Source organism: Salmo salar, chromosome 14 (assembly GCF_965601325.2).
Source record: "Salmo salar chromosome 14, fSalSal1, whole genome shotgun sequence".
Taxonomy (NCBI): domain Eukaryota; kingdom Metazoa; phylum Chordata; class Actinopteri; order Salmoniformes; family Salmonidae; genus Salmo; species Salmo salar.
Window position 1 is genome coordinate 69227978 of NC_138304.1, and position 27789 is coordinate 69255766.

Below are 27789 nucleotides of genomic sequence, written 5' to 3' on the forward strand. Positions count from 1 at the left end.
GTGATTCTGTTCTTACCATAAATGCATTTATTGTGCCACTTGTGACGATTGAAGTTCAATATGTAGCCTTGTAGGCTCACTTTAACTAGATAGCCTCTACAGGATTGGTAGCTAACGTAGGCTAATGCGATTAGCATGAGGTTGTAAGTACCAAGAACATTTCCCAGGACATAGACATATCTGATATGGGCAGGAAGCTTAAATTCTTAGATTTACAGTAGCTATTACAGCTAAAGAATACCATGCTATTGTTTGAGGAGAGTGCACAGTTATTAACTTGAAAATTGATTAATAAACCAATTAGGCACATTTGGGCAGACTTGATACAACATTTTGAACAGAAATGCAATGGTTCATTGGATCAGTCTAAAACGTTGCACATACACTGCTGCCAGCTAGAGGGCAAAATCTAAATTGCGCCTGTGCTGGAATAATACATTTTGGCCTTTCTCTTGCATTTCAAAGACAAAACAATGCTTTTTTGTATTTTCTTTGTATTACCATATCTTGTGTTATATTCTCCTACATTAATTTCACATTTCCGCAAATGTCAAAGTGTTACCTTTCAAATGGTATCAAGAATATGCATATCCTTGCTTCAGGTCCTGAGCTACAGGGAGTTAGATTTGGGTATGTAATTTTATATGAAAATTGGAAAAAAAGGGTTCGATCCTTTAACCAACTTAGTTGGTTCATTGTTTCCCATGTGAGGAAGTTAGGCTAGCAAGCATCTTAGCTAGGTAGCCTTATGGCAAAAACTAAATATCTACTGTATGACAGAGCCATACACCATTTTGCCAAGATGAAAGAGAGGAGGATGGCATTGGCGTTCAACAAGACTACAAGTAGGCCAAGTAAAAAAAAAAGGTTTTAATTGGGCACGCATGCACACAGAATCAGTACTATGCACACAGAATTAGTACTACGCACAGCCACATGATATTTAGGAACATTGATTGGATTCAATTGTTTTCGGCATCTTTAAGTATGTTTTCAATGAGCATAAATAGCCTAGTTGATTTGATGATGTTTAAATGTAAGTTAAAATGGTGCTGCTATAGCTGAGGCAGTGCTCTTGTCGTCTTTGTGCTGGCTGGCGGTAACTCTGGGATTCTAAAATTAGTAGGTGTTTAGTAAACTGTCGAAAACATTAATTTGCTTGAGCATGCTGTTTGTGACATGCAATATTTTCTTTGTGGACTTCACCGCACAGATGTTGCTCTGAGGTTGTGTGATGAAACAAACGTGTAGTTGAATTTATTCTTCCACTGTGCCTGTATTTTTGTTATCTCGGCCTTATTGTATATTACGGTGACGTATGAACGAATGGGTTATAGAGCAAAAACCCAATTATCACAGGTTGTAATATGGCTTTCTTTTATTTTAATATTGGCTTGGCTTCCCCTGTGATTTTACCCACACACGGCTACTGCCTAAAGTGACATTTTACCTTAGCGTGGCAATGGTTAAAGCACAGGAAAATGAGAAGAATTGATAGGCATGTGGCAGTAAACTGATGGCACGAGTGCTGCATTGCTGGTGACAATTGTTTCTATATCAGGCGACAAAGAGGTGATAACTTGGTAATCCCATATAATAAAAACAGGAATTCTCACCAGCTGCATGTAAGCTAGTTGTACATCAGGTGTGAAAGATTCATAGATCAATTGTCAATGCAGCATTTTAAGGCATCTAGTGTGTGTGATATCCTGAACTCAACTACGGTCATGGAGTATGGCGATGGCTTACAAGTTCGATCGATAAATAGTAGTAGTACGCGATCTACTCAAGGCAGGCTCCATTCCATGCATGTACTAGTGCACGTTGATTTCCTCCCAGGCACGGGCAGGCGACGGTGGCGCGCAAACCGCCGAGTACTGACAGAAATGCTAGAGAGCATATAAACACATTTAAAATGTATTATTGCCACCGAACAGTCGATAATATTGAAATATTTCAGCGTGAACAAAGACATTATGACAGTATTGTAATGTTAGCTACCGTCTCTCGTTGTGTTCGATAGGTAGAAAGGAGGACACTACGACGAGACGCCAGAGTTCCCTTCTCTACTGTCGATTGTACAATTACTTATTACTAGGCTTCATATTTTAACGTTTTCTAATGCTATATTGGCTTGAGGGCATAACTATTTCAACTGGAATCATTTTAAACGTATCATCACGCTGAATAAATAGCGTGTTTGATGATGAAACGATGGGCTAGATAACAACAGACATCGTAAACACACGACACGGAAGGTAGGTCTTGATTAAATCCCCCCCACAAACACACAATGCCGTCCAACCATCGTCTGAAGCTGCGGTCTTCAGATATAAAAGCAGCAGCCGAGAAACAAAAACAAATCACTCGATTTGTCTTATATAACATGTGCTTATCAGGCTGTAGAAGTCACGGACAGAACCGTATCTCCGTTGTATTAATATGCTACACACGTTGGGCCTGATATGCTCGTTTGTTTTTCCTCTGTCGCCGAGGCCTAACTACAACCACGGTTCCCAGTTGCGCAATGAATAGGCGCACACACTCCCGATATGGGCTTCTCATATCATCCTCTTACCGGGTCCGAGCGCTTCCATGGCCGAGGGCTCTCTCTCCGTCTCTGTCCCGGCCTGGCGGCTCCGTACCGACACTGAAATTGGGGGCGGTATTGCGACGCTGAGGGGGGGCTAATTTAAGAAAGGGAATATAATGCGTAGATGTCCAGAGGTGTTGTGGATGCGTTGTCTTCTGAGTGATTTAACACATATCCTGTGGATTTGGAAATGAGCATGCGCGAGGAGGTGCTATAAATTAACTCTGCGCTTGCGCAAAGTGAATTACAGCAGTAGCAAAAGAGCACCGCCCATGGGCACTTATGGTTAGTGCACTACTCATACCTTTTACTGTAAATGTGACTCATTCATACAATAGGCTACTACATTTTTATTTATTTATTTTACCAGGTAAGTTGACTGAGAACACATTCTCATTTACAGCAACGACCTGGGGAATAGTTTCAGGGGAGAGGAGGGGGATTAATGAGCCAATTGTAAACTGGGGATGATTAGGTGACCTTGATGGTATGAGGGTCAGATTGGGAATTTAGCCAGGACACCAGGGTTAACACCCCTACTCTTACGATAAGTGCAATGGGATCTTTAATGACCTCAGAGAGCCAGGATACCCGTTTAACGTTCCATCCAAAAGACAGCACCCTACACAGGGCAGTGTCCCCAATCACTGCCCTGGGGGATTGGGATATTTTTTTAGACCAGAGGAAAAAGTGCCTCCTACTGGCCCTCCAACACCACTTCCAGCAGCATCTGGTCTCCCATCCAGGGACTGACAAGGACCAACCCTGTTTAGCTTCAGAAGCAAGCAAGCAGTGGGATGCCGGGTGGTATGCTAGTACAGTATTTACGTAGTAGATGTATTTTACTTGTATGTCATTAGACTATAAATGATCATGTCATCCCCTATCTCCAGATAATCTTGCTACATTTCCCTTTATATAATAACCATCATGTCGAAGTGCACTTGGAGTCACGCGATAATATGGTGTGTGGTCCTCCCACTACGACTCCGGAAACCATACAGTTTCTTGGGCTACAAATTAAATAAATGATGATGAACTTCACAGGATGGTGAAAGTGAACGGTGACGAGCTTGATGCTGCTTTCCAATAGATATATAGGGTCTTATTCTGGTGACATGATGATCAATACTTGCCTGCCTTTTGACAAATACAAATATTATCGCTTTTAACCATAATAATCTCATTATGACCAGAATAGGCGCATTTACTAATTAACAGAACAGTTTAATTACTAATTAACAGAACAGTTTTTGTGAAATAGTACATTTTGTGTGCACTACATCATCAGGTACTAACTTTTATCTGCAACAAGACAATTTGGTGGAAAAATTCGCATATTCTCTTTTTTCGGATTATAGAATATTCGCATAAACTGGCCTTCCTTGATTTTTTAGTGGAGTGGGTGGACATGTCTGGTCAGCTGTGGCACATAGATTTACCAATCAAAGGCTTTCCCTCTGTCATTGCCATACTCACCATCCAACGATTGGGTGAAAGTGGACATCAATTTTGAGTCTCATCGAATAGAAAAGCACAACGACAATGACTGACAGATGTAAGGATAGACTTTCGTTATCCAGCGCGCGAAAAATTAAAAAAAAGTATTAGTTCAGAACAAGCGGGAGGGAGAGAAAGGTAGCTAGCTAGCTGCGGATCAATTACACCATTTAATAATATTAGCATACAACATTTTACACCGATATTCGTGCCTTATGGTTGGAAATAATTTAAAACGTTACGGAAGTTTTGGTTTCCCGATTTTAATGAAGCTTTACTGCGAATACACATAAAAGGCGGATAAAGTCAAGATGAGTCTGGTGGTCCATCAACAACAGGTAAGAATTTATATTTTCTAATTGACAAGCAACTAAGTTAACTACTTTCGCTAGCTGCATACCAATACATTGCTTAATTAGTTAAACGTTTAGCTAGCTACGTTAATTTATTTTGGTGATTGAGTCCGCCATAACCCATGTCAGTTAGCTCGCTAACAAGCTAACGTTAGCTAGCTACCTGAATTGTTGCTGATTGAGTTGGATTAGTTAGCTAACGTTACTGTTAACTAACTGTCGAACAACCATCGTCCGGCTTTGGCTAGTTAAGTTTGTCTACGTTTTGAAATATTTGTTTGTTAGACTTTTTCACAGGGTAACACTGTCACTGACTGTGTGAGTAATGAACAGGCCGGTGTTAACTGTTGATTCTTCTAGACAGTTTCCTAGGCTAGGTGTAACGTTAACCACGGAATGTCCGGCTGGCAAACGTATCCGTATACTCTTTGTGGCAGCTGAGAGAGAAGGCGCCGCAAGCACAACAGCCATTTCGGCGACCGAACATTGAACAGAGACAGGCATCACATTTATGCAAGTTCATTTACCTAAATTTGCAATGGTGTTTTTTTTTCTTCATATTTCAATTGTCAAAGTTTTAAATCAGTCAAACGTATGTCTTGGCATGAAGAAGATAGACCATGGTTTTGTAGGAAAAAGACTGGCATGATTCCCTCTAACAACATCAACATGAGGTGAATTTGTCATAGTTTTTCCCCCCTATCCAGGCAGTGGAGCTCCCTGCTGAGGTTTCAGTAGCTGAGAGTGATTCAGACAGTGGGATGGGCTCACCAGTGGAGGAGATGCAGATGGCTTCTGAGATGATTAGCAATACTGTCGACCTGCAAGGTACAGTGACACAACAAAGAAGATTGATCAGTACCTAAACTGACCACCTGACCAGAGCCCCCTGTTAATGTAAATAGACAGCTTTGGGCCATTTGCTCTGTGATGAGAAACAATGAATCGACTTTAGACTATCAATGCCAACTGCAGTACTTGAGAATTCAACCACCAATGCAAACTAACCTACTTACTTTAATAGGAAACAGTTTGCCTTGTGACGCAAACGGAATACCACCTATACCGCATTAGTCATTAAGATGGCTTGTAATATTTTTCCCAGATTCGGATGATGACATCACAGTAAACAGGCGGTCCCGTTGTCGTATGGCCTTGACAGACAGTGACTGTGAGGAGGAGGTGCATGAGATGGCAGAGGCTCTGGTCCTATCAGCATCCAGTGGAGATGAGATGGAGACTGCTGAGGAAGAGGTCAAAAAGGCTAAATTAGAGAGCAAGAAGATATCCCGGATAGCCCCTATCGACAGTGACGAGAGCACGCCAGAGGATGAGGAAGAGCTGGTAAGAAAGGCTGTGAAGCCGAAGAAGGAAGGGAAGAAAAGGGAGAAGCTCCAGCGACACCAAGAGAAGAAAGAAAAGAACAGCAAGGCTCTGGAGCGGCGGAAGAAGAGAGGGAGACCTGAGGAGGTAAGAGAGGTTGAGGGACAGAGAAATAAGTGACTGTGTAAAATGAAGAGTTTTGAGACAAATTAAAGATTTGTTATCCCCATCACTTTCTGTTTTGTAGGAGACCCCTTTGCCCTGTACTCTGAATGACAGCGGTTGTCTCCTTGGTAACAATGACCTGTATGATGCTGGTCTGGATGATGATGAAGAGGAAGAGTCTCTGGATGCCATCAGAGCAGCAGTAAAGCAGAAAGCCAAGAGACACAAAGTAAGAGCAACATTTAAGTCATCTCAGTATCTGTAGGTGTGAGGTCACTAAAAAGCAAATGTATGCCCAAAAGAAATCCCCTAGAATAGTGGTTTGAGACTTAATTTGAGTTTATGGCTAGTCTTACTTAGCTTTCTCTGTTTACTAAGTCAGTGGTTTGTGTGCTATGCAGGCAGACAATGCACTGTATTCTGTGTGTCAGAACTATGCTCTGTATCTTTCCCTAAGGAGCCTTTATTTGACGATGAGGAGGGAGATGAAGAGGCTGGACCGAAACAGCGTCCCCAGGAAAGGAAGGCAGCTCGAGCCGGCAAAGAGGCCATGAAGCAGCTGCACAGCGAGACCCAGAGGCTTGTCCGAGGTCAGTTTGTTTTCGCGTTCATTTATCAATGGTGTCTGTATGTAGTGTATTGCCGTGTTCCACAATGCTTTGTCTCTACATGACTTGCTACGCACTTGTCCTTTGTGGCTTCTATTGTCCAACCCAGTGTCTCTTGTAACGTGTTCTTAATTCCTTTGCAGAATCCACATGCGGGCTGCCCTATCACATGCCTGAGCCCAAGAGCATCGACCAGTTCTTCAAGAGGAGAGCCCGACCTGAAGGTTCTGCTATGGCACTACTCAAGTAAGTAGACATTTGTCTACCTGGATATCTTTTTACTAGCAACAACCCAGCAGCAGGACCGCTGGGTATTTAATAAGATTATTTCATTCATTCAGATGTAGGATGTGTTATTTTAGTGTTCCCTTTATTTTTTGCGCAGTGTATGTACGGTCACTGTGGGGATGATGTCATCGATGCACTTATTGATGAAGCCTGTGACTGAGGTAATATACTCCTCAATGCAATTGGATGAATCCGGGAACATACTTCAGTTTGTGCTAGCAAAACTGTCCTGTAGAGTAGCATCTGCGTCGTCTGACCACTTCTGTATTGAGGGAGTCACTGGTACTTCCTGCTTTAGTTTTTGCTTGTAAGCAGGAATCAGGAGCGTAGAATTATCGTCAGTTTTGCCAAATGGAGGGCGAGGGAGTGCATTGTATGTGTCTTTGTGTGTGGAGTAAAGGTGGTCTAGAGGTTTTTCTTCCTCCGGTTACATGTTTCCCTCCATTAAAGTCCCCGGCCACTAGGAGCGCAGCTTCTGTGTGAGCATTTTCTTGTTTGCTTATGGCCTTACAGAGTTGGTTGAGTGCGGTCTTTGTGCCAGCGTCGGTTTGTGGTGGTAAATAGACTGCTACGAATAATTTTGATGTGAACTCTCTTAGTAGATAGTGTGGTCTCCAGCTTATCATGAGCTATTATACCTCAGGCGTGAAATCACTTGAGTCTTATTTAATATTAGATATCGCGCACCAGCAGGTATTGACAAATGGAATCACACCCCGCCCCTCGTCTTACCAGATGTAGTTGCTATGTCCTGCCAAAAAACTGAGAAGTTAGTCAGCTCTATATTATCCGTGTCATCGTTCAGCCAAGTCTCAGAGTAACATAAGATATTCGTTTTTAATGTCCCGTTGGTAGAATAGTCTTAATCGTAGATCATCTAGTTTGTTTCCACAATCCGAGACAGGATTGTGTCGAGGCACAGATCTGGGGAAGGGTACCAAAACATTTCTGCGTCATTGAATGTCCCCAAGAACACAGTAGCGTTCTTAACTGAAAGAAGTTTGGAACCACTAAGACTCTTCCTAGAGCTGGCTGCCTGGCCAAACAGAAATCGGGGGAGAAGGGCCGGCCTTGGTCAGGGAGGTGACCAAGAACCTGATGGTCATTCTGACAGAGCTCCAGAGTTCCTCTGTGGAGATGGGAGAACCTTCCAGAAAAACAACCATCTCTGCAGCACAGGCCTTTTTGGCAGATTGGCCAGACGGAAGCCTCTCCTCAGTAAAAGGCACATGACCAGCCCGCTTGGAGTTTGCCTAAAGACTCTCAGACCAAGACAACGCAGGAGTGGCTTCGGGACAAGCTTGATCAAACATGTCTGGAGAGACCTGAAAATAGCTGTGCAGCAACTCTCCCTATCCAATGTGACAGAGCTTGAGAGGATCTGCAGAGAAGAATGGGAGAAACTTTCCAAATACGGGTGTGCCAAGCTTGTAGCGTCATACCCAAGTAGACTCTTGGCTGTAATGCTGCCAAAGGTACTTCAACAAAGTACTGAGTAAAGGATCTGAATACTTCTGTAAATGTGATATTTCAGGGTATTTTTAATATAAAAACTTGTTTTTGCTTAGTCATTATGGGGATTGTGTGTAGAATGAGGGCTTTAAAAAAAAAAAACATTTGTTAATAATTTGTAGAATAAGGCTGTAATGTAAAAAAATGTGGAAGGTCTGAATACTTTCTGAAGTTGTTTTATACCTATTGATTCTTTAAGAATATTACCTATAAATGCCTCATGTGCTTAGTTTAACTGTCATACCCTATCAGAACCCCAAATCTCTGTATAGCCTCAAAACATAACTTTAGCCATGTTTATATAGGTGGTTGTGATGGTGGGGGGGATCGATACCGTTATATATTTCAGTATTATTTTGGATATTGTATCGATACTTTGACTCCAAGTGTCGATTTGCAAAATAATATATATTTTGTATTTTATTTTGCTAGGTAGCGTTTGCTAGCGCTAGTTGGCTGTAGTTGCTCAAAAAAGCCTGTATTTTTTTTCCTCATATAGCTTTTTCTCTATCTACTTTTTAAATTGTTATCCAACATGTTTTCAGCCCTTATTTCCGTGACTGTTCAAAACTCATTTTCTCATGTGCTCCCTTGTCTCTCTGCAGCAGACATGTAGTGAGCAATATGTTTAGATCATCAAATCGCAATAAAATCCCAGTATCAAATCGCAATCAATATCTTTTCGGCACCAACAGTAAGTATCATGATAATATCATATCGTGAGGTCCCTGGCAATTCCCCGTCCTAATAGGTGGTCAGTCCTTGCATCCATAGCTCTGTCTTTGTATTTTAGTTGTTGCATTACGTTAACTTCTATGAGCTAGGTGGGACGTAACCGTCCCACCTGCGGGACACACTTTTCAACAGCCAGTGAAATAGCATGGCCCCAAATACAAAACAGCAAAAATCTCATTTCATTTTCTCAAACAATCAACTATTTTACACCATTTTAAAGATAAACTTCTCGTTAATCTAACCACATTGTCCGATTTCAAAAAGGCTTTAGGGCGAAAGTATAAAATTAGATTGTTAGGACATAAACTTCACAAGAAAAACCACACAGCCATTTTCCGAGCAAGGACATGCATCACAAAAACTAAAAATACAGCTAAAATATTCACTAACCTTTGATCTTCATCAGATGGCACTCATAGGACTTCATGTTACACAATACATGTATGTTTTGCTTGATAAAGTTCATATTTATATCCAAAAACCCCATTTTACATTGCCGCGTGATGTTCAGAAAATGTATTCCCTCCAAAACTTCCGGTGAATGAGCACATCAATTTACAAAAATACTCATCATAAACGTTGATAAAATTTCCAACAGTTATTGAAAGAATTATACATATACTTCTCCTTAATGCAACCGCTGTGTCAGATTTTAAAATGGCTTTACGGAGAAAGCACATTTTTCAATATTCTGAGTACATAGCTCAACCATCAAAGCAAGCTATACAGATACCCGCCAAGTTCTGGGGTCAACTAAACTCAGAATTAGTATTATAAATATTCTCATACCTTTGCTGATCTTTGTCAGAATGCACTCCCAGGACTCCTACTTCCACAAGAAATGTTATTTGTGTTCGAAATACTACATATTTATGTCCAAATACATCAGTTTTGTTCGTGCGTTCAGATCACTATCCAAAGGCATAACGCGCGAGAGTAAATCCAGACACGAAAAGTCAAATAGTTCCATTACCGTTCGTAGAATCATGTCAAACGTTGTTTACAATCAATCCTTAGGGTCTTTTTAACATAAAACGTTGATAATATTCCAACCGGACAATAGCGTATTCATTCAAGAAGAAAAAGAAGGAACGGCGGGCTCGCGCATCACCAAGTCCTTTGTCCTCAGGCAGTCCACTCATTGACTGAGCTACTATTCTCTGCCCAGTAACAGGAGAAGGATAAAACACGTTTCTAAAGGCTGTTGACAGCCAATGGAAGCCTTAGGAAGTGCAACGTGACCCCACAGACAATGTAGTTTCGATAGGGATTGAAAAGAACTACAATTCTCAGATTTCCCACTTCCTGGTTGGATTTTTCTCAGGTTTCTGCCTGCCATATGAGTTCTGTTATGCTCAGACATCATTCAAACTGTTTTAGAAACTTCAATGTTTTCTATCCAAATCTACTAATAATATGCAAATATTTGACTCCTTGCCCGAATATTAGGCAGTTTACACTGGGCACGCTTTTCAACCGAAAATGAAAATACTGCCCGCTATACCTTAAGTTAAGCCCAATCCCTCAACCTTTTACCAAAACTGTGTTGGGGTTTCTGCTTTGTTATTGTTTGAACAGCAGATTGCTCCTTTAAGGATATAAACCTGTTTTATTTATTTTTTGTCCCCCCCTCAAAGGTCTGTCAAGTATCAGGACTTGATAAAGGAGGCAACCCCAGCACCACCTCTCCCCGACCCACCCAAGGAGCCCCAACAGCCCCCAGACTCCCTGGACCCACACTCGACCAAGGCTCTTCCCCAGCTACCGGCCACCACCTCCACACACCAGGAGAACCAGAGCAGGGCAGGTGAGACCTCTCCAACCTCGGATTCCGACGACGATGAATCCCCACTACCTGAACTGGCCGCCATTATGCAGGGGGCCAATATTTTAGGTTTGGATAGTGCTGAAACGACACCACCAGAATTTATGGAGGCTGAACCACTAGAGCAGAACCAGGCAGAGGCCTCCGACTCCCAAGCCCAGGAGATGGAGGTGAAAGCAGGGGATGGGGATGTGGATGTAACTCAGCCCCAACCTGCTCCGGCCAGTGTGGAGCCCGTAGCACCACCAGTCCCCAAACCCAAGAAGGACAGGCTTGCCAGACTGAGGGAGTTGGGGGTAGAGCCCCCGCCAGTGTCCAAACTGTGTGCTGACGATGGGTCCTTTGATCTGGAGCCCCCTCAGGTTAACCCAGGTGAGAGCACAACAAAAAATAGTCACCTCTGTAATGTCAACTCTCTAGCACAATATTTCCCATATGGTGGTTTGGGGTTTAAAGCCTTGTGTTTCGATACAATTGACAACAGCATGCATGTGCTGGACAAAATTATTTTGGTGGGACAACTCAAGCCACTGCTTTAGCACACTGTATTGTGGCACAATGGGTGAGCTTGAATGAATTGAGGTGAGAAGTAACCCAGTCAAGTTGGTTATGTATCTGTAGTTAAACTGTTTGTTTCCCCCTTAGGCGTAGAGGCGCTGAAGGAGCGCTACCTACGTCACGTCCAGCCCGTGGCCCGGCCCAGAGGGGAACGCACTGTGCAGCTCAGCGTCATCCGTAAAGACAGCTGCGAGGAGCTCCACCAAGACTTTGTAACCACCACCATCAAGGAAGGGGAGGAGGAGGCTGCACACACCGCGCCTGGTATGGACATGGTACCGTTCATCACACCATCTCACACACGCATTCTCTCTCAACCTCCACACACACACACTAAAGAGGTAACTGCACTGCATCCCATATGATTCATAGTAAGCCAGGTTCCTGAAATATTTCCAAACGTCTTTGTTTCTCTGTCCTCTAGCTACATGAATCTTTCCTAACCAGTCCTGTGTTCCCTCTGTCCTCAGGCGAGAAGCTGACCAACCTGAAGATCCGTCTGCAGCAAGCCATGGCCGTAAAGAGACAGGAGGATAGAGAACGGAAGGCCGCCCTCTATCGCCTAGACAACGAGGACTGTGGCGAGGAAGAGGAGGAAGAGGAAATGACAGATTCCGAGGGGGAAGAGGTAAGAGTGGATGGTCTGCGTTCACATTCTACTGTCCGTGTGCTTTCCGTAGACTTTTCATGGTGGTGCTCGAAGATGGGAACTGTAACATTCAAGACCAAAACCTTGAAATGTTTCACTTAACCAGGGTTAATGGACCAGGAGAGGGGAGTCCAATGAATTGTAAAGGAAACATGAAGTAGGTGTGGTTCAGAGTTTGTCAAAAACCTGTTTTTGTCACTCCATAGGGTGTAGAGGAGCTACTGGGGGGTGGTGAGGGTCAGGATGAAGATGAGGCCAGTATGGCCCAGAGGAGTGTAAGGAGCCCCTCCCCGTTAAGGTTAAAGGGTCCCTCTCCCCCACCAGATCTACTCAACACAGACGGAACCCTCATGCTGTTTGCCAACAGCTCCTGCTCGCGCACCGGGTATGTGTGTGTGTGTGTGTGTGGTGCTGAGTTTTGGGGAGTCTCAGTCATGTACGTGGGCTGACAGTACGTGGCCTTCAGATTGCAGGCCTGCATAAGACAAAGGCAAAGTAGCTAGCGAGGTACCGCTCTGTTTCAGCGTTCATGGAGAGCAAGGTACCAGATATCTGAATCCTTCTCAAACGTGATTGGTGGATTCAAATAATGTAACTGTGTAAGCCAGTGTTAATTTTGTCAGCAAAAATGTGACACATATTCGTCAAACACCTATTTTTCTGTGGCAATTGCCTAGATTCTTCTTTACTTTTCACGAAAACGAGATGAACTTATCTCTGTGACAAATCTGCGTAGTAAATGGACTGGATAAGAGTCTTTAGCGTGTGAGAGCTTTTCAGTGATGAACACAATATTAGCTGCACAGATGTTCTGTTCAGTGGGAAGGACGTACCACACCTGGCACAAACAGCCTACCTCAGCTGGTTAGCTGCAGGGCTGCAAACGATGCGCATGGGCAGACAGGCTCCACCTCCGATTATACACATCGTGCAGTCGACTTTCTTCTAGTTATCTACCTTTTGCCTGGTTAAGAAACATATGCTGCTTTACGAAATTATTAACAATTTGCAACGTTGAGTTTAACAGTAAAACAACATTCGAGCTATGCTTTTCTCTCCAAGGAGTGTCTGGGTTCATACTGTCATGAAAGTCCTGGAATTTTAAAATGGTATTTTCCAGGCCTGGGGGGGGGGGGGAAATTGAAAAAGATACAATCCATAAAGTTTTAGAAAAGTCATGGAAATGTAATTACATTTCTGTTAATGTAGTTTATTAAGGTACAGTTTAAATATTTTATCAGTCAAATAAAAATCAACATTTCAGACTGCCTCGAGTACACAGGTGTCCCACTCCACGGTGGGCACAATGTCTGCGGTTTTCGCTCCTCCCTTGTACTTGATTGAAGTGTTGTCACAAATTAGTAAGGAACTCCCTCACCTGGTGGTCTAGGACTTAATTGAAAGGAAAAACCTGCAGACACTTAGGCCCTCCATGGAATGAGTTTGACACCCCTGCTTTAGGGTCTGTCTGTGTTTGTGCGTATCACCTGCAGGTGTGCGAGACGAGTGTGTCGTTCAAGGAGAGCGAGAGGGTCAGAGGCCTAGCCTATAATACAATAGAGAACAGGCTAATAATTCGGTAGCAAGTTAAAAACATTTATTGTGCCCTCTGGTTAACTGTTTAGCTATTATTAGTATGTATTCATACAAGCATTTGGTGGCACAGAAAGAAAAATGGATAGCAAACAATGTATTGATTAAATTCCTCTTGGCTCTACACTGACTGGGTAAAGAACTTTATTTTTAGTTCATGTGGACCCAGTGACTCCGACTTGAGCACTGGGACTCGAACTTAAGCTATAAGGACTTGTGACTCGATTCGGACTCAAGGTTTTGTTACACTTGGCGAAACAATGTGTGGCTGTTATACGTTACGTTAATAAAAATGGCAATGAAAGTGACCGAGTGCTGCTCTCTGCGCCTGATAATTATTACATGGCCAGATAATTATATATTCTTTTGTTTGTCATATTTCTGCTGTTGGCAGAGAATAGGATGTTATACAGGAAATAAGTTTGGTAGGACAAGGCTATGTATGTTTACGCACATGGAATTCTGATTTATGTTTACTGTAGGTTAATGAAGCAATACTAGACTAATAACTACACAGTCACATTTGTAATTGTAATAATGATTAAGACTTATCTTGTAGTCAAAATGACTGACTAGACTACATGTAGAAAAAGAGTGCCTAAATTAACACTGGTGTAAAAGTAGGTGCTCAATAAGTTAGTATCGGTGTTATCTGTCCCAAGTTGTTGACATTTTAGTCTCTCACAGAGATGGTGTAAAGAGGACAGAGCCTGATGGTCAAGACAGTTACACAAAGATGGGTGAGTAGAGACTGAACATCTTTCAAGTGAATTGTCGCAACTATGCTACTTCAGAAAATACTCTCATCCTTGGTGGATTCTGGTGTCTTTTTTCCCCAGTGTAGGTTAAACCATTTTTTTTAAACGACATAGAATGTCAATTAAATGTAACTAAGTCTCTTTCCCGCTACAGAGGAGGAAGATTCTCTGTCCCTGGCCAAGGACAACAGTCACAACAGTAGTTTTGAGCTGCAGGGCTCCATGCTGCCGTCCTACCAGCCTGTCAACCGCAGCACCACAGGAGGCAGGGGTCTGTCAGCCAGCACCTTCCGCTCCCCCTCACCCTGCTTCTTCCGACCCAGCTTCCTGGGGTCTGCCTCCAAGGTAAGACACTGACAGTTTAGAAGGGTTGATGACATGTATGACTAAGACCCAGTGTTTTCCGTACCACTGTATGACAGTATAAAAGTGTCAGGAGAGAGCCAGTCATAACCACACAGACCCCAGTATGTGTGTCTCCCAGTAATGCATGCGTTACGTGACAATTCAAGCAGGGGCGACGGAGCGATTTTTGACAGGGGTTGTGGGACCTCCTGTGCGCGTGCATTTTATATATATATATCTATATATATCTCCTGGAGAAGTCATGGAATTTTAAAATGCTGTTTTCCATGCCTGGAAAAGTTTTGGAAAATGATCAAATCCAAAAAGTTTTGGAGAATTAATTTAATTTCTGTTAATGTAGATTATTTAGGCACAGTTTAAATATTTTGTCAATCAAATAAAACATCTACATATCAGCCAGGATCAGCATGACACTTAAGCGCGGCTGTTTGCGGCTGTCACCTGCATGTGTGCGAGACGATTGGGACGTTGCTCAAGGAGAGAGCGACAGTCGGACATTGCTGCAGCAGCAGGTAGGCCTAGCCTATAAAATATGAGAGCACAGACTAACTAGGTAGCCAATTCAAGAACATCTTGTACCCTCTACTTAACTGCTTAGCTATTTCTCGCATGTATTAATGTTTGAGTCATGTCCCCATAAACTTTCCACCAACACTTGTGATTAAGGCCATACAAAGTTAATTAGCTTTTTTTCATAATTTAAACTATTTTTTTTAATGAAACTAGCGATTCACTTTGCCATTGTATTAGTTGTGAATCGAATCATGTCATAATTTGTGAATCACGAACAGTTTATTTTAGGAAAACATATTTGATGTAGCCTTTTGGAATATGTGGCTTCAACTGGTTTTGTAGATGCTTTGTAACTCAATAGATGCTAGTCAGCCTGCAAAGTAAACACTTCTGAGGTAACTAAGATAAATATGACTAAACTCGAACAGGTACATTTCCTGAAAAGAATGTGTGGGCTTGCTTCAGCAGAATAAAAACATTTCCAGCCCACCAGAGCCATTTGATCTTTGATATATTGAATGAGCAAATTATTTCAAAAGGCATTAAACGTGTTTGGTTGCAATGTTATACATCAAGGGTGGTCTACCATCCTCCAGGAGAGCTAATGTTTGTGCAGGCTTTTATTCCAGTCCCCCTCTAACAAACCACGTAAGAAATTAGCTGCTCAACTGGACCTTGATAAACTCTGTTTTGAGCAGGGCTTGATCAAAAGCCTGCACACCCAGTAGCTCTCCAGACTAAGGGTTGACCACATCTGTTTTAAACTCTTGCCTAACAGGTATTCTACTTTGGGTGGGTTAAGTGCCTTGCACAACGACAGGAGTTGGTACATGGGATCAGAAAGCAGAATCCCAGTGTCCATACCAGTGGTCATGGAAATTTGGTTAAAACGCATGAAAAAGTAATTAAATTCCATTCATCAAAAAATGTGTATGAACCCTGTGTTAAAATTTTTTTAAAAAAATCACAACAGCTGTGAATGAACCAGGACGTTTCGGTACATATAAATGCCAAAAGATAATTCGTTTGAGATGTTGGGAATTTTTGTCTGTAAAATGCGAGAAATGGAGGTGGAAACGCCTTTATGTGCAAATATTGATATAATTTACATTTACGTCATTTAGCAGACGCTCTTATCCAGAGCGACTTACAAATTGGTGCATTCACTTTATGATATCCAGTGGAACAACCACTTTACAATAGTACATCTATATCTTTTTGGGGGGGATGGTAGGGGGGTCGGTTAGAAGGATTACTTTATCCTATCCCAGGTATTCCTTAAAGAGGTGGGGTTTCAGGTGTCTCCGGAAGGTGGTGATTGACTCCGCTGTCCTGGCGTCGTGAGGGAGCTTGTTCCACCATTGGGGTGCCAGAACAGCGAACAGTTTTGACTGGGCTGAGCGGGAACTGTGCTTCCGCAGAGGTAGGGAGGCGAGCAGGCCAGAGGTGGATGAACGCAGTGACCTTGTTTGGGTGTAGGGACTGATCAGAGCCTGAGGGTACGGAGGTGCCGTTCCCCTCACAGCTCTGTAGGCAAGCACCATGGTCTTGTAGCAGATGCGAGCTTCAACTGGAAGACAGTGGAGTGTGCGGAGGAGCGGGGTGACGTGAGAGAACTTGGGAAGGTTGAACACCAGACGGGCTGCGGCGTTCTGGATGAGTTGTAGGGGTTTAATGGCACAGGCAGGGAGCCCAGCCAACAGCAAGTTGCAGTAATCCAGACGGGAGATGACAAGTGCCTGGATTAGGACCTGCGCCGCTTCCTGTGTAAGGCAGGGTCGTACTCCGCGAATGTTGTAGAGCATGAACCTACAGGATCGGGTCACCGCCTTGATGTTAGCGGAGAACGACAGGGTGTTGTCCAGGGTCACGCCAAGGCTCTTAGCACTTTGGGAGGAGAACACAATGGAGTTGTCAACCGTGATGGTGAGATGATGGAACGGGCAGTCCTTCCCCAGGAGGAAGAGCAGCTCCGTCTTGCCGAGGTTCACTTTGAGGTGGTGATCCGTCATCCACACTGATGTCTGCCAGACATGCAGAAATGCGATTCGCCACCTTGTTATCAGAAAGGGGAAAGGAGAAGATGAATTGTGTCGTCAGCGTAGCAATGATAGGAAAGACCATGTGAGGATATGACAGAGCCAAGTGACTTGGTGTATAGTGAGAATAGGCGAGGGCCTAGAACTGAGCCCTGGGGGACACTAGTGGTGAGAGCACGTGGTGCGGAGACGGATTCACGCCACATGGTAGGAGCGACCTGTCAGGTAGGACGCAATCCAAGAGTGAGCCGAGCCGGAGATGCCCAACTCGGAGAGGGTGGAGAGGAGGATCTGATGGTTCACAGTATCAAAGGCAGCAGATGGGTCTAGAAGGTTGAGAGCAGAGGAGAGAGTTAGCTTTAGCAGTGCGGAGAGCCTCTGTGACACAGAGAAGAGCAGTCTCAGTTGAATGACCAGTCTTGAAACCTGACTGATTTGGGTCAAGAAGGTCATTCTGAGAGAGATGGCATGAGAGCTGGCCAAGGACGGCACGCTCAAGAGTTTTGGAGAGAAAAGAAAGAAGGGATACTGGTCTGTAGTTGTTGACATCGGAGGGATCGAGTGTAGGTTTTTTTGAGAAGGGGTGCAACTCTCGCTCTCTTGAAGACGGAAGGGATGTAGCCAGCGGTCAAGGATGAGTTGATGAGCGAGGTGAGGTAAGGGAGAAGGTCTCTGCAAATGGTCTGGAGAAGAGGGGATAGGGTCAAGCGGGCAGGTTGTTGGGCGGCCGGCCGTCACAAGTCGCAAGATTTCATCTGGAGAGAGAGGGGAGAAGGAGGTCAAAGCATAGGGTAGGGCAACGTGAGCAGGACCAGCGGTGTCGTTTAACTTAACAAACGAGGATCGGATGTCGTCAACATTCTTTTCAAAATGGTTGACGAAGTCATCCGTAGAGAGGGAGGGGGAGGAGGATTCAAGAGGGAGGAGAAGGTGGAAAAGAGCTTCCTAGGGTTAGAGGCAGATGCTTGGAATTTAGAGTGGTAGAAAGTGGCTTTAGCAGCAGAAACAGAGTAAGAAAATGTAGAGGAGGGAGTGAAAAGATGCCATCATATCGACATAAACGTGGGAGTAACATGATATGGTGTGTGTGTGTGGTCCTCCCACTACAACTCAGGAAACCATGCAGTTTATTAAGCTACAAATGAAATGTTATGATGAACTTGGCAGGGTGGGGAAAATGCACTATGAGCTTGATGCTGCTTTCCAATAAATATCTTATTCTGGTGAAATGATCGATGCTTGACTGCTGTTTTGACAACTCAATCTTTATCCATAATAGGCTAATCTCATGTAGACTAGCCGACCCCGCACTGTATCTGCGAGAGGTTGGCTAGAGCACACGTGCCAGGACCAGAGTGAACACTTAGCTATTTAACGCAAGTTTTTTTGACAGCTATCAGTCGAGTTGAAAATGCGATGGAAACACATTGAACTATAGATTTTTATTCGGTACATGAGAACTTAAAGCTGCAATATGTCACTTTTTTGGGGGGGGTGACCTGATCAAATTCACACAGAATTGAGTTATAGATCTGTCATTCTCATTGAAAGCAAGTATAAGTGGTAGATCTGTCCTCTGTTTCCCTTTCTCAAGTTACATTTTTGTATCTTACTTTTGTACACCAGCTGAAAATACAATCTTTTTGGTTGAGAAAATATTTCACAGCGGTTTAGATGGTTCAATGATTCTCTACACTATACTTGCTTGTTTGATCACACAAACTGAAATTAGGCGAACTATTATAATTTTAGCAACCAGGAAATGGCAGAGCGATTTCTGCATATAGCACCTTTAAGCTAAAAAATACATTTTGTGTGCGCTACATGACGCACAGGTTTTTATTTGCAACAAGTCTGTTTGGGGGGAAACCCCACTGGTGGGAAAATTAGCATATTTTTACTTTACCTTCTATAACGGTATTTTAATGTGTGGTTTGTTCAATGTGATATGCTGTGTGTAATGTCAATTTTTATAGTTTACTTCGCTACTTGAGTCATCTCTCACGCTCACTCACTGCCCCATCATTCAAGGAGCTCATTTGTTGGTCTTTGACCACGAGACACTTGCGTTCAGTCTGCATGGTCAATGCAGCACATGTCACAACAATGTTGATGACGACAATGCTGTTTTCACTTTGCTTCCTAATATAAATCCACTAGCGTTCTATAATTACATTATTAGTTTGTTTCTTACATCTGCAAATGGCTCGTTTTGTATTTTCTTAGCAAGTTGGGCGCAAAATGTGTTAGCTGCTAATGCTAATTGTTAGTTAGCTGGCTGAGTCAGAGCAAACCTAATTAGCTAAACAGCCTGATAATACCAGTGATGGTGTAGACCTAAATCAGCATGTTTGTGCAACTTTCTTTTTAAATCATAGAGGAATACACAGCGCATGCATGTTAGCTACTAAGAGAACATTCAATGTAGCCAAAGATAACAGGGTCCCCTAGGAATCACTTATCAACACTTAGGGTAGGAACCAATCACAATAACCCTTTCCTGGCATTTGCGTTCGTTGTCATGTCAAACAACACTGTATTCAAAGTGGATGTGTAGGGACCGGAGCGAAAATGCAATATCCTAACTCTAAAACAGCAGAGATTTATTTTCCCCCCCCCTGCAAAATGTCCAAATGACATCATTAGTTCCAAGGAAGTGAAAACTATCCATCATGAATCGAGGATTTCAGTTAGTCTTGGATGTATATTTTATGTGGTTGAAATAGCCTATTGGCAGCTGACAGACTGCACAGTCCCTAACCGTGCATACTCATTCTCTCAAGATGCTGAAATAAATAAATAAATCCTATTTCTCCACTCCTATTCCCAGAGACAAGATTAACATATGGTGTATCATTTTGCTGCAAGAAATACTGTTATTAGGCTACCTGTGAGTTATAGGCCAACAGTCATTTTCCGTATTTCAGTTACTACATTAGGCTAAAACTTCTGTGTCAAACCATACATTTTTGGTTCAGACCTCCGCATCCTACTTCCGCAAGTCTCTGAATTCAAGTTGCACAGACATGCTTATATCCAGTTAGAATTGAACCCTTGATGAAGAGGAAGAAAGGATGACTCCTCCTTTGCTGAGATTCATCCCCAGCGTCTCATCCCTCTCTCCATCCCACAGAGTTCAGGCAAACTTTCCGAGCCCTCCCTCTCGCTGCCCGTGGAGGACTCCCAGGACCTGTACACTCCCCACTCCCCCAGCGAGTCTTCTGGCCCCCTGGGGGCCCCGTCCCAGGGATGCTTCTCTGTGGAGGAGGACTCCCAGCTCCTGGATGCCGACGGCTTCCTCAATGTGGGGCCCCGCACCGGCCCCCCGCGCTCCCACAAGAGACAGCTCCTGCTGGACAGCCTGGATGAGAACGCTATGGACGCTAACATGGGGGAACTGTTAGGAATGTGCTCTGGGGGGTTCGGGACGGCCAGAGAGGGCGGCGTGGGGGGGCATGGGGCCTCGCAGGAATTGTTAGGGCTGTGTTCGGGAGTGTTCCCTACCACACAGAAGGGGGGAGCGAAGGAGAGGAAGCGAGTGGGAGGGCTAGGGGCAACGCAAGAGGATGAGCTGCTGGGGCTCTGTTCAGGAGTGTTCCCTACCGCACAGGCAGAAAGGGAGAAGGAGGGAGCGGAAGGGAGGAAGAGGGAGGAGGAGAAGATGGAGTTAGAAATGGACCGAGACAATGACATGGATCAGCTGCTCGGCCTCTGCTCTGGGAAGTTTACTACTCAAGGTAAGCATGTGTGTCTCGGTGGTTGGGTATATAAGGGGGTAGTATACAGGTGTAATATTTTGGTTCCATTTCTCAATCTTTCTCTCCATACAGGTGTCTCCCCCTTGCGATCCAACTCGAGCCCCACCCCACACTCTTCAACTGCTGAAGACAGGTTAAAAAGCACTAACATCTGATAAATAATTTCCCCTCTGCATGTCAGTTTATTCAATTCAGTAAATGAGTACCATCTTACACTTCTACTGACCACTATGATATTCTCAGGCTGTAGATTCAAATATTGATCCCTGTAAAGGCTAAATGCAATTTGTGGTGTTTCAGTAGTAAGCAGGTGGAGGAGGAAGAAGAGGATTGCGAGTTTCGACTTCTGTCAGACGTGGAGAGCCAGAGTGAGCAAGTAAGACACTTGAGCGTGTGCGTTGGCTTGCGTCAACGACGTATAGCCCGAACAGGTGAACTAACTCCTTCCTTTCCTTCCAGGAGGACGATGAGGGGGATGGAGGAGGAGAGAACGAGGTAGAAGAGGAGGAGAGGGAGGCTGTGTTTGCACCCCGTCAAGGAAAGAAGAAAATGTAAGTAGAGGCAGAACTGTTCCTGCATCAGGAACTTACCAACACACAGCTGTTAGGTTTCCTTGATGATGGAGCCTATTAAAGGATGTGAGCTCAGTCAACAAAGGCAGCATTGTCCAGAGAAGGCATTAAAGCCCACGCTGCATACAACAGTCATTTAGGACTGTTTGCTTTGGTGATGAGTGTACGGCATTGATTCTCTTTTAAACGGGGAAGGCAGTAAACGCCAAGCTCCATACACCATCTGTCATTTTGTCTCTACATTCACCTTTACCTTAGTCCAGTGGTATTCAGTCGGGGTCGGCGAACTGCATTGGGGTCACCCCATTTTGATTTTGTATTTTAGGATATTTCTTTTAGGATATTTTTTTTAGAATAAAGAACACCTTTTTTTCTTTATTTTTTTAAACTTTTTTTTACAGAAATTGAGAGTAAAGATGGCAATATACAAACTGACAAATTGCATTTTATTAAATGTATTGGTTTCTTTTCATTTTGATAAGAAATGAAAACGTAATTGTCTATTTGTTGATGTAAAAGTCATAAATTCATTTTTTTTTTTTTAAGTGGCTATTCAATTCGGGGTGGGTGTTGCGAGAAGTTCTGCCCACTGAAAAAGCTTCAGTACTCTACTGTCTTAGTCGGTCTATAGCTTTTAGGTCTTTGAGTAGGTGTCCACACTCGTCACTACTAACCATTTTGATTTCAAAATAGGGCATCCACATGAATCGTGTAGATCCCAAGGGGGAAAAGTTTGGGGTCGGGCGTTATGTTTCTAATATCGAAATGATTGACTGATCCCAGAATGCATCCCTCGGTGTCCTACAATGAGAATATCATAGTTCAGAGCGTGGTGTCATATCAGAATGACTGCTCCATCTAATATCACGTGAGAACTGTGATCAGCCAGCCCGCATCCCCTAACCAGCCGTTAGCCTACTGTCCGTCCACTCTCTATCAGTTTAAAATGTAATTTCCAGAAGGATAGTTTAAGCCCACTTTGGATCCATGTCCGGTTGTGTTCCCCCCCCCCCCTCCAGGCGCATGGCAGAGTTTGTGGACTCTGAGGCTGAGCTCTCGGGTAGTGACGTGGGCAGTGAGGATGAGGATGACGGTGAGAATGAATATGAGGAAGAGGAGCTGCTGGACGAACTGCCTTCTGATGAAGAGCTGCAGGACCAGGTCAACAAGATCCACATGTGAGTGCTGACAGAACATTCAAAATACCTCAACAAAACAGAGAAGAACTTCTATAGTCACTACTATTACTGCTATTTGGTTAAGTTAACCAATGTGCATTACCTTTTATAGGTAGTGTTTAGTAGTAGAGGAGTTTAATTTTTTTGGGGGGGGGGAGCAATCCAATCATAGGATATCTGTGTGAAATGTTTACCCTGAAGCTTGCTTGAATCCGCTCGTCTACAGGAAACAGGTCCTTGACGACGACAAGCGGCGACTGCGGCTGTACCAGGAGCGTTACCTCGCCGACGGGGATCTGCACTCAGATGGCCCGGGCCGAGCTCGCCGCTTCCGCTGGAAGAACATCGGTGTGTGTGTGTGCCAATAGGTGTTCTTCTAAGATTGATTCTAATACTTTTCTATTCCACAAGCTTTAATCAACAGTCGGGGTATAACCCAGTGCTGACTTTGTCAACGAAGTCAGTTGGATGCAGTTCATCATTATTATTACAAGCGATAGGTTCAGTACTCTTAACTGCATTCTGTCAGAAATTAATAATGTGTTTATAAAGCCCTTTTTACATCAGTTGTTGGCACAAAATGCTGTACAGAGACCCAGCCTAAAACAGCAAGCGACGCAGATGAGAAAGTAGGCTGGATCTCTTTTGAAGTCTTGTAGATCGATGCATTGCACTGCTTTTTTAAAACATTTTATAAAGCCCTCCTGCATGAACTTCCTCAGTACCTTACTTCATTGTTAACTTATAGACGTATGAAATACTAGACCCGGTCTCAGGGATGGCTAACTCTGGAGAGCCATTCGATATCCACTGAGTTGGGTAGATCTGCTTTTAGTTCGTTTTCTTCTCCACCTTACATGTTAGAAGGATATGATCTCAATGCACTTCATAATTGGTGCCTCTAGGGCATTTCAGACTGCTGTTAGGGTATCTTTTTACTGAAAATGTGTTTTTATGATTTGTGTATATAATAATGTGTATTTTGATATTGCACTAAACAGGGCTCATCTGGAAAAAAGAACTTGGTCACAACATTGACTCTGTCAAAATAAAGGTTAAGTAAAAAAAAAAAAAATTGAGATTGTATGTGGTGCTTTTCTTCCATAGATGATGGCTTTGACATGGATGGCGAGGGGGAGGAAGAGGAGGAGGAGGAAGAAGAGCTGGACCAGGCAGAGCTGCAGAGGAGGAAAGAGAGGCTGGAAAGGGAGCAGTGGCTACGAGAACAGGTTTGCATAGCATATGGGAGTGTATCGAACACTTAGTGTGTCATTCTATTGTGTCAGGGGAAACGGGTGTATTCACTAGGAACCAAACGAGGGACCTAGCTGAATTTGTCCAATAGAAACTCTCGTGTTTTTATTTTTTTATTTTTTCCCAGTTTGCTAAGGTTTGTACTGATGATTACACCCCTGGCCTGTCTTCTATGTAGTGTGTGTTTATGTGTGGTGTATCATATGTGTCCAACTCCCCTCTGTCCTAGTCTGACGCTAAGGCCAAGAAAGAGGAGGACGAGGAAGAGGGGGACCAAATTGGAGAGGAGGACAGCCAGTTCATGAAGCTCGCCAAGAAACTGACTGCCAAGAAACTACAGAAGAAAGGTGAGCTGATATGGAATGAGAGATATAAGGAATATGACTGCAAATTTCTTTTTAACCCTTCTCCATCACAATCCCTCCATCTCTTGTTTTCCAGAGCTGCCTCTTGCACCCCAGGCGGAGAAAGCCCCAGCTCAGAACCCCTTCCAGAGACCCTCTCAACCCACCATGGTCAGTACCTTCCTCATACTAGTAATCACCCTCTCTAGTGTGACACTTGTGATTTTCACTGTGTAATCTGCTCCTTCTAAGAATCTTTACTAGATGACTCTGACCGTTTGACCTCTATTCAACCTTTGACCCCGACCTTAGGTGAAGAGGGGCTCGTTGCTCAGCCAGCCCCGCTCTGTGTTGCAGAAGCTGGCCTGCATCTCCGAGGGGAACCCTCTAGCCCCCCGCAACACCCGAGGGTTCGTCTTCCAAAGCCTGTCGCCAGAGAAAGAGGCCTCTGCTGCGGAGGCCCCCAAAAAAACGGTAGGTCCGACCATAGAGATACAATATAATGGTGTTTTTATATGTAATCCTGTGGGCCCAACACGCATTGGAGGATGAGGGTGCTTGTTGGTCAGTGTTGTAAACAAATTATAATTTATCTTTAGAAAGCCTCCCTATCCATTCCCATCCATTACACATTTTAAGAACACATGGTTTCTTCTGTAGAACTTTTGTCATTGCGGTGCTAGTTATGCTGGTTGTCATGTTGGAGCCTGTAGTGTAGTACTGATATTAGACCATAGGGTGGCGACAAAGGCCATAGCTGTCAATGTTTCACTGCTCTCTCCTATCCATACTTTTTCAAAATGTTTGCATGTACTTCAACTCAGCTTTTAGCTGAATGTGTGCAACGTTACATAATCCAAACTAGATCTGTATGGAATATGTATTTCTATATGATTGTATACAGTGAGTGTCCATGACAGACTGACCAGGTGAAAGCTATGATCCCTTATTTGTTAAATCTACTTCAGTCAGTGTAGATGAAGGGGAGAAGACAAGTAAAAAGGAATTGAGACATGGATTGTGTATGTGTGCCATTCAGAGGGTGAATGGGCAAGACAAAATATTTAAGTGCCTTTGAACAGGGTATGGTAGTAGGTGCCAGGTGCACTGGTTTGAGTGTATCAAGAACTGCAACGCTGCTGGGTTTTTCTTGCTCAACAGTTTTGTCTATACCAAGAATGGTCCACCATCCAAAGGACATCCAGTCAACTTGACAGAACTGTGAAAAGAATTGGAGTCAACATGGGCCAGCATCCCTGTGGAACGCTTTCAACACCTTGTAGAGTCCATGCCCTGACGAATTGAGGCTGTCTGAGGGCAAAAGGGGGTGAAACTTTAATATTAGGACTTGTGTTCCTAATGTTTTGTACATTCTATGTATATAATCTCTGAACCGATCAGGGAAGCAGCATGAAACATGAAATTCCAATTTGTCTCAGGACGTTGTCTTTTTTTAAATTGGCTCTAATTTTTATTAGTCATAATGACGTTTAATGATAATTACAATAAAATGTGACAGATCCTGCTAACCGTGTTAAGACTCTGTTGGGGAGTTCTGTTTTAAACTGAGGCCTAATTGATCTTTAAATAGCTGTAGCACTTCTCAGAGTCGTACAGTAGATCTACAGACCTCAACAAACACAGTTGGGTGTGTAGAATTGTAATGGGACTCCATGCCGGGGCCAAAATAATTACATTCTAGTAAGAAATTAAGAGTTCCTAAATGGAAATGTTATCGTAATGGGACATTTGCTGCTAACGTGGTGGAGAGACAAGCTTGGTGTATCTCTGCCTGGTTCTGGTCGATTATTTTATCAACAGGAGACATTTCTCATATTTCACTCTGAATATCTTTATTTTGCAGATGAAGAAGCGGGGACAAATAGAGGTTTTGGCCCCGGCTGCTAAGCGGCCATGTCGGGAAAACAAAACGCCAGCAGCGAAAGGACCCCAAAGAAGTATCTTCTGTTACCTGGAGAACTGAGGTGCCCAACATTGTGCCTGTTGTGCCAATCGCACACAACCTCCAGAGTGTGTGTGCTACCACAACATTCACACTTTCTCTCAGGGCCACATTGGCTCTTTTGGACAACACTTGACTTAATTTGTGTCCTGATTTTTTTTTTTTTTAATTTTAAAAAATATATATATATATATATCATGTAAATAGAATGGGTTAGATGTTTTATTTGGGGGGGGGGGGGGGGGGAGTTATTAAATTTATTTTAAGTTTTAAATTAAATCATATTTTAACACATGCTTTTGTTTTTTGTATTTTTCCCCTCTTTTACTCACAGGCAGGTTTCTTGTAGGTGAATAGAAGTACAATGCCTTCAGAAAGTTTTCATACCCATTGACTTATTCCACATTTTGTTTTCAGTCTGAAATCAAAATGGGGGGGGGGGAGGGGGAAATCTCACCCATCTACACACAATACCCCATAATGACAAAGTGAAAAGTGTTTGCTTATTTATTAGAAAATGAAATACAGTTATCATTTACATATGTTTTCACACCCCTGAGTCAATACATTAGAATCACTTTAGCAGCAATTATACTAACTGTCTTTCTGGGTAAATTTAAGAGCTTTCTACACCTGGATTATACAATATTTGTCAATTTTATTATTTTCAAAATTCTTCAAGCTCTGTCAAATTGGTTGTTGATCATAACTAGGCAACCGTTTATGTCTTGCCCAAGATTTTCAAGCAGATTTAAGTCAAAACTGTAGATCGGCCCATCGGGAACATTCACAGCCTTTATGGTAAGCAATTCCAGTGTAGATTTGGCCTTGTGTTTTAGGTTATTGTCCTACTGAAAGGTGAATTCATCTCCCAGTGTCTGGTGTAAGCAGATTGAACCAGGTTTTGCACTAGGATTTTTCCTGTGCTTAGCTCCATTATTCCTGAAAAACACCCCAGTCTTTAATGATTACAAGCATAACCATAACATGATGCAGCCACCATTATGCTTGAAAATATGGAGAGTGGTACTTTGATGTTTGGGGAAAATCCAAAAAATGCTTGTTTTGCCCAAATCTTGCTTTATTGCGTTGTTGCGATCAGGATGCATGTTTTGTATTTTTTTTAAATTCCGTACAGGTTTCCTTTTCACTCTGTCATTTAGGTTAATGTTGTGGCTGAACTACAATGTTGATCCATCCTTAGTTTTCGCATCCCAGCCATTAATTGTTTTAAAGTCACCATTGGCCTCATGTTGAAATCCTTAAATGTTATCCTTCCTCTCCGACAACTGAGTTAGGAAGGACGCATGTATCTTTCTAGTGACTGGGTGTATTGATACAC

At 43.3% G+C, this 27789-nt stretch overlaps 2 protein-coding genes across 7 annotated transcripts in view; one reads left to right on the top strand and one right to left on the bottom strand.

The window, feature by feature from the left end:
- The window catches only part of ago4 (argonaute RISC component 4), a 40189-nt gene extending 37424 nt beyond the window's left edge, over window positions 1-2765 (bottom strand). For both annotated transcript variants that reach the window (XM_014141960.3, XM_014141956.3), the window contains exon 1: window positions 2579-2765. In XM_014141960.3, the coding sequence (XP_013997435.1) occupies window positions 2579-2597 (19 nt within the window). In that variant the 5' untranslated portion in view covers window positions 2598-2765. The remainder of the gene's footprint in view (window positions 1-2578) is intronic.
- Window positions 2766-4151: 1386 nt separating this feature from the next.
- On the top strand, window positions 4152-26676 carry LOC106570037 (claspin). 5 transcript variants are annotated; one of them, XM_082961111.1, is made up of 24 exons: window positions 4153-4431; window positions 4807-4963; window positions 5158-5274; window positions 5552-5916; window positions 6017-6163; window positions 6392-6524; window positions 6686-6788; window positions 10715-11274; window positions 11548-11724; window positions 11931-12088; window positions 12316-12494; window positions 14390-14442; window positions 14615-14805; window positions 20512-21115; window positions 21209-21269; window positions 21437-21512; window positions 21596-21687; window positions 22728-22886; window positions 23113-23234; window positions 23994-24115; window positions 24370-24487; window positions 24582-24655; window positions 24797-24958; window positions 26349-26676. In XM_082961111.1, coding segments are annotated over exons 2-24 (3894 nt in total). In that variant the 5' UTR covers window positions 4153-4431; window positions 4807-4962; the 3' UTR covers window positions 26469-26676. The 5 variants fall into 5 exon arrangements, with proteins under 5 accessions (XP_013997424.3, XP_082817237.1, XP_082817238.1 ...); XM_082961112.1 differs by having other exon boundaries at window positions 4884-4963; XM_014141949.3 differs by lacking the exon at window positions 4807-4963 and having other exon boundaries at window positions 4152-4431; window positions 5136-5274; window positions 21440-21512.
- Window positions 26677-27789: the final 1113 nt, after the last annotated feature.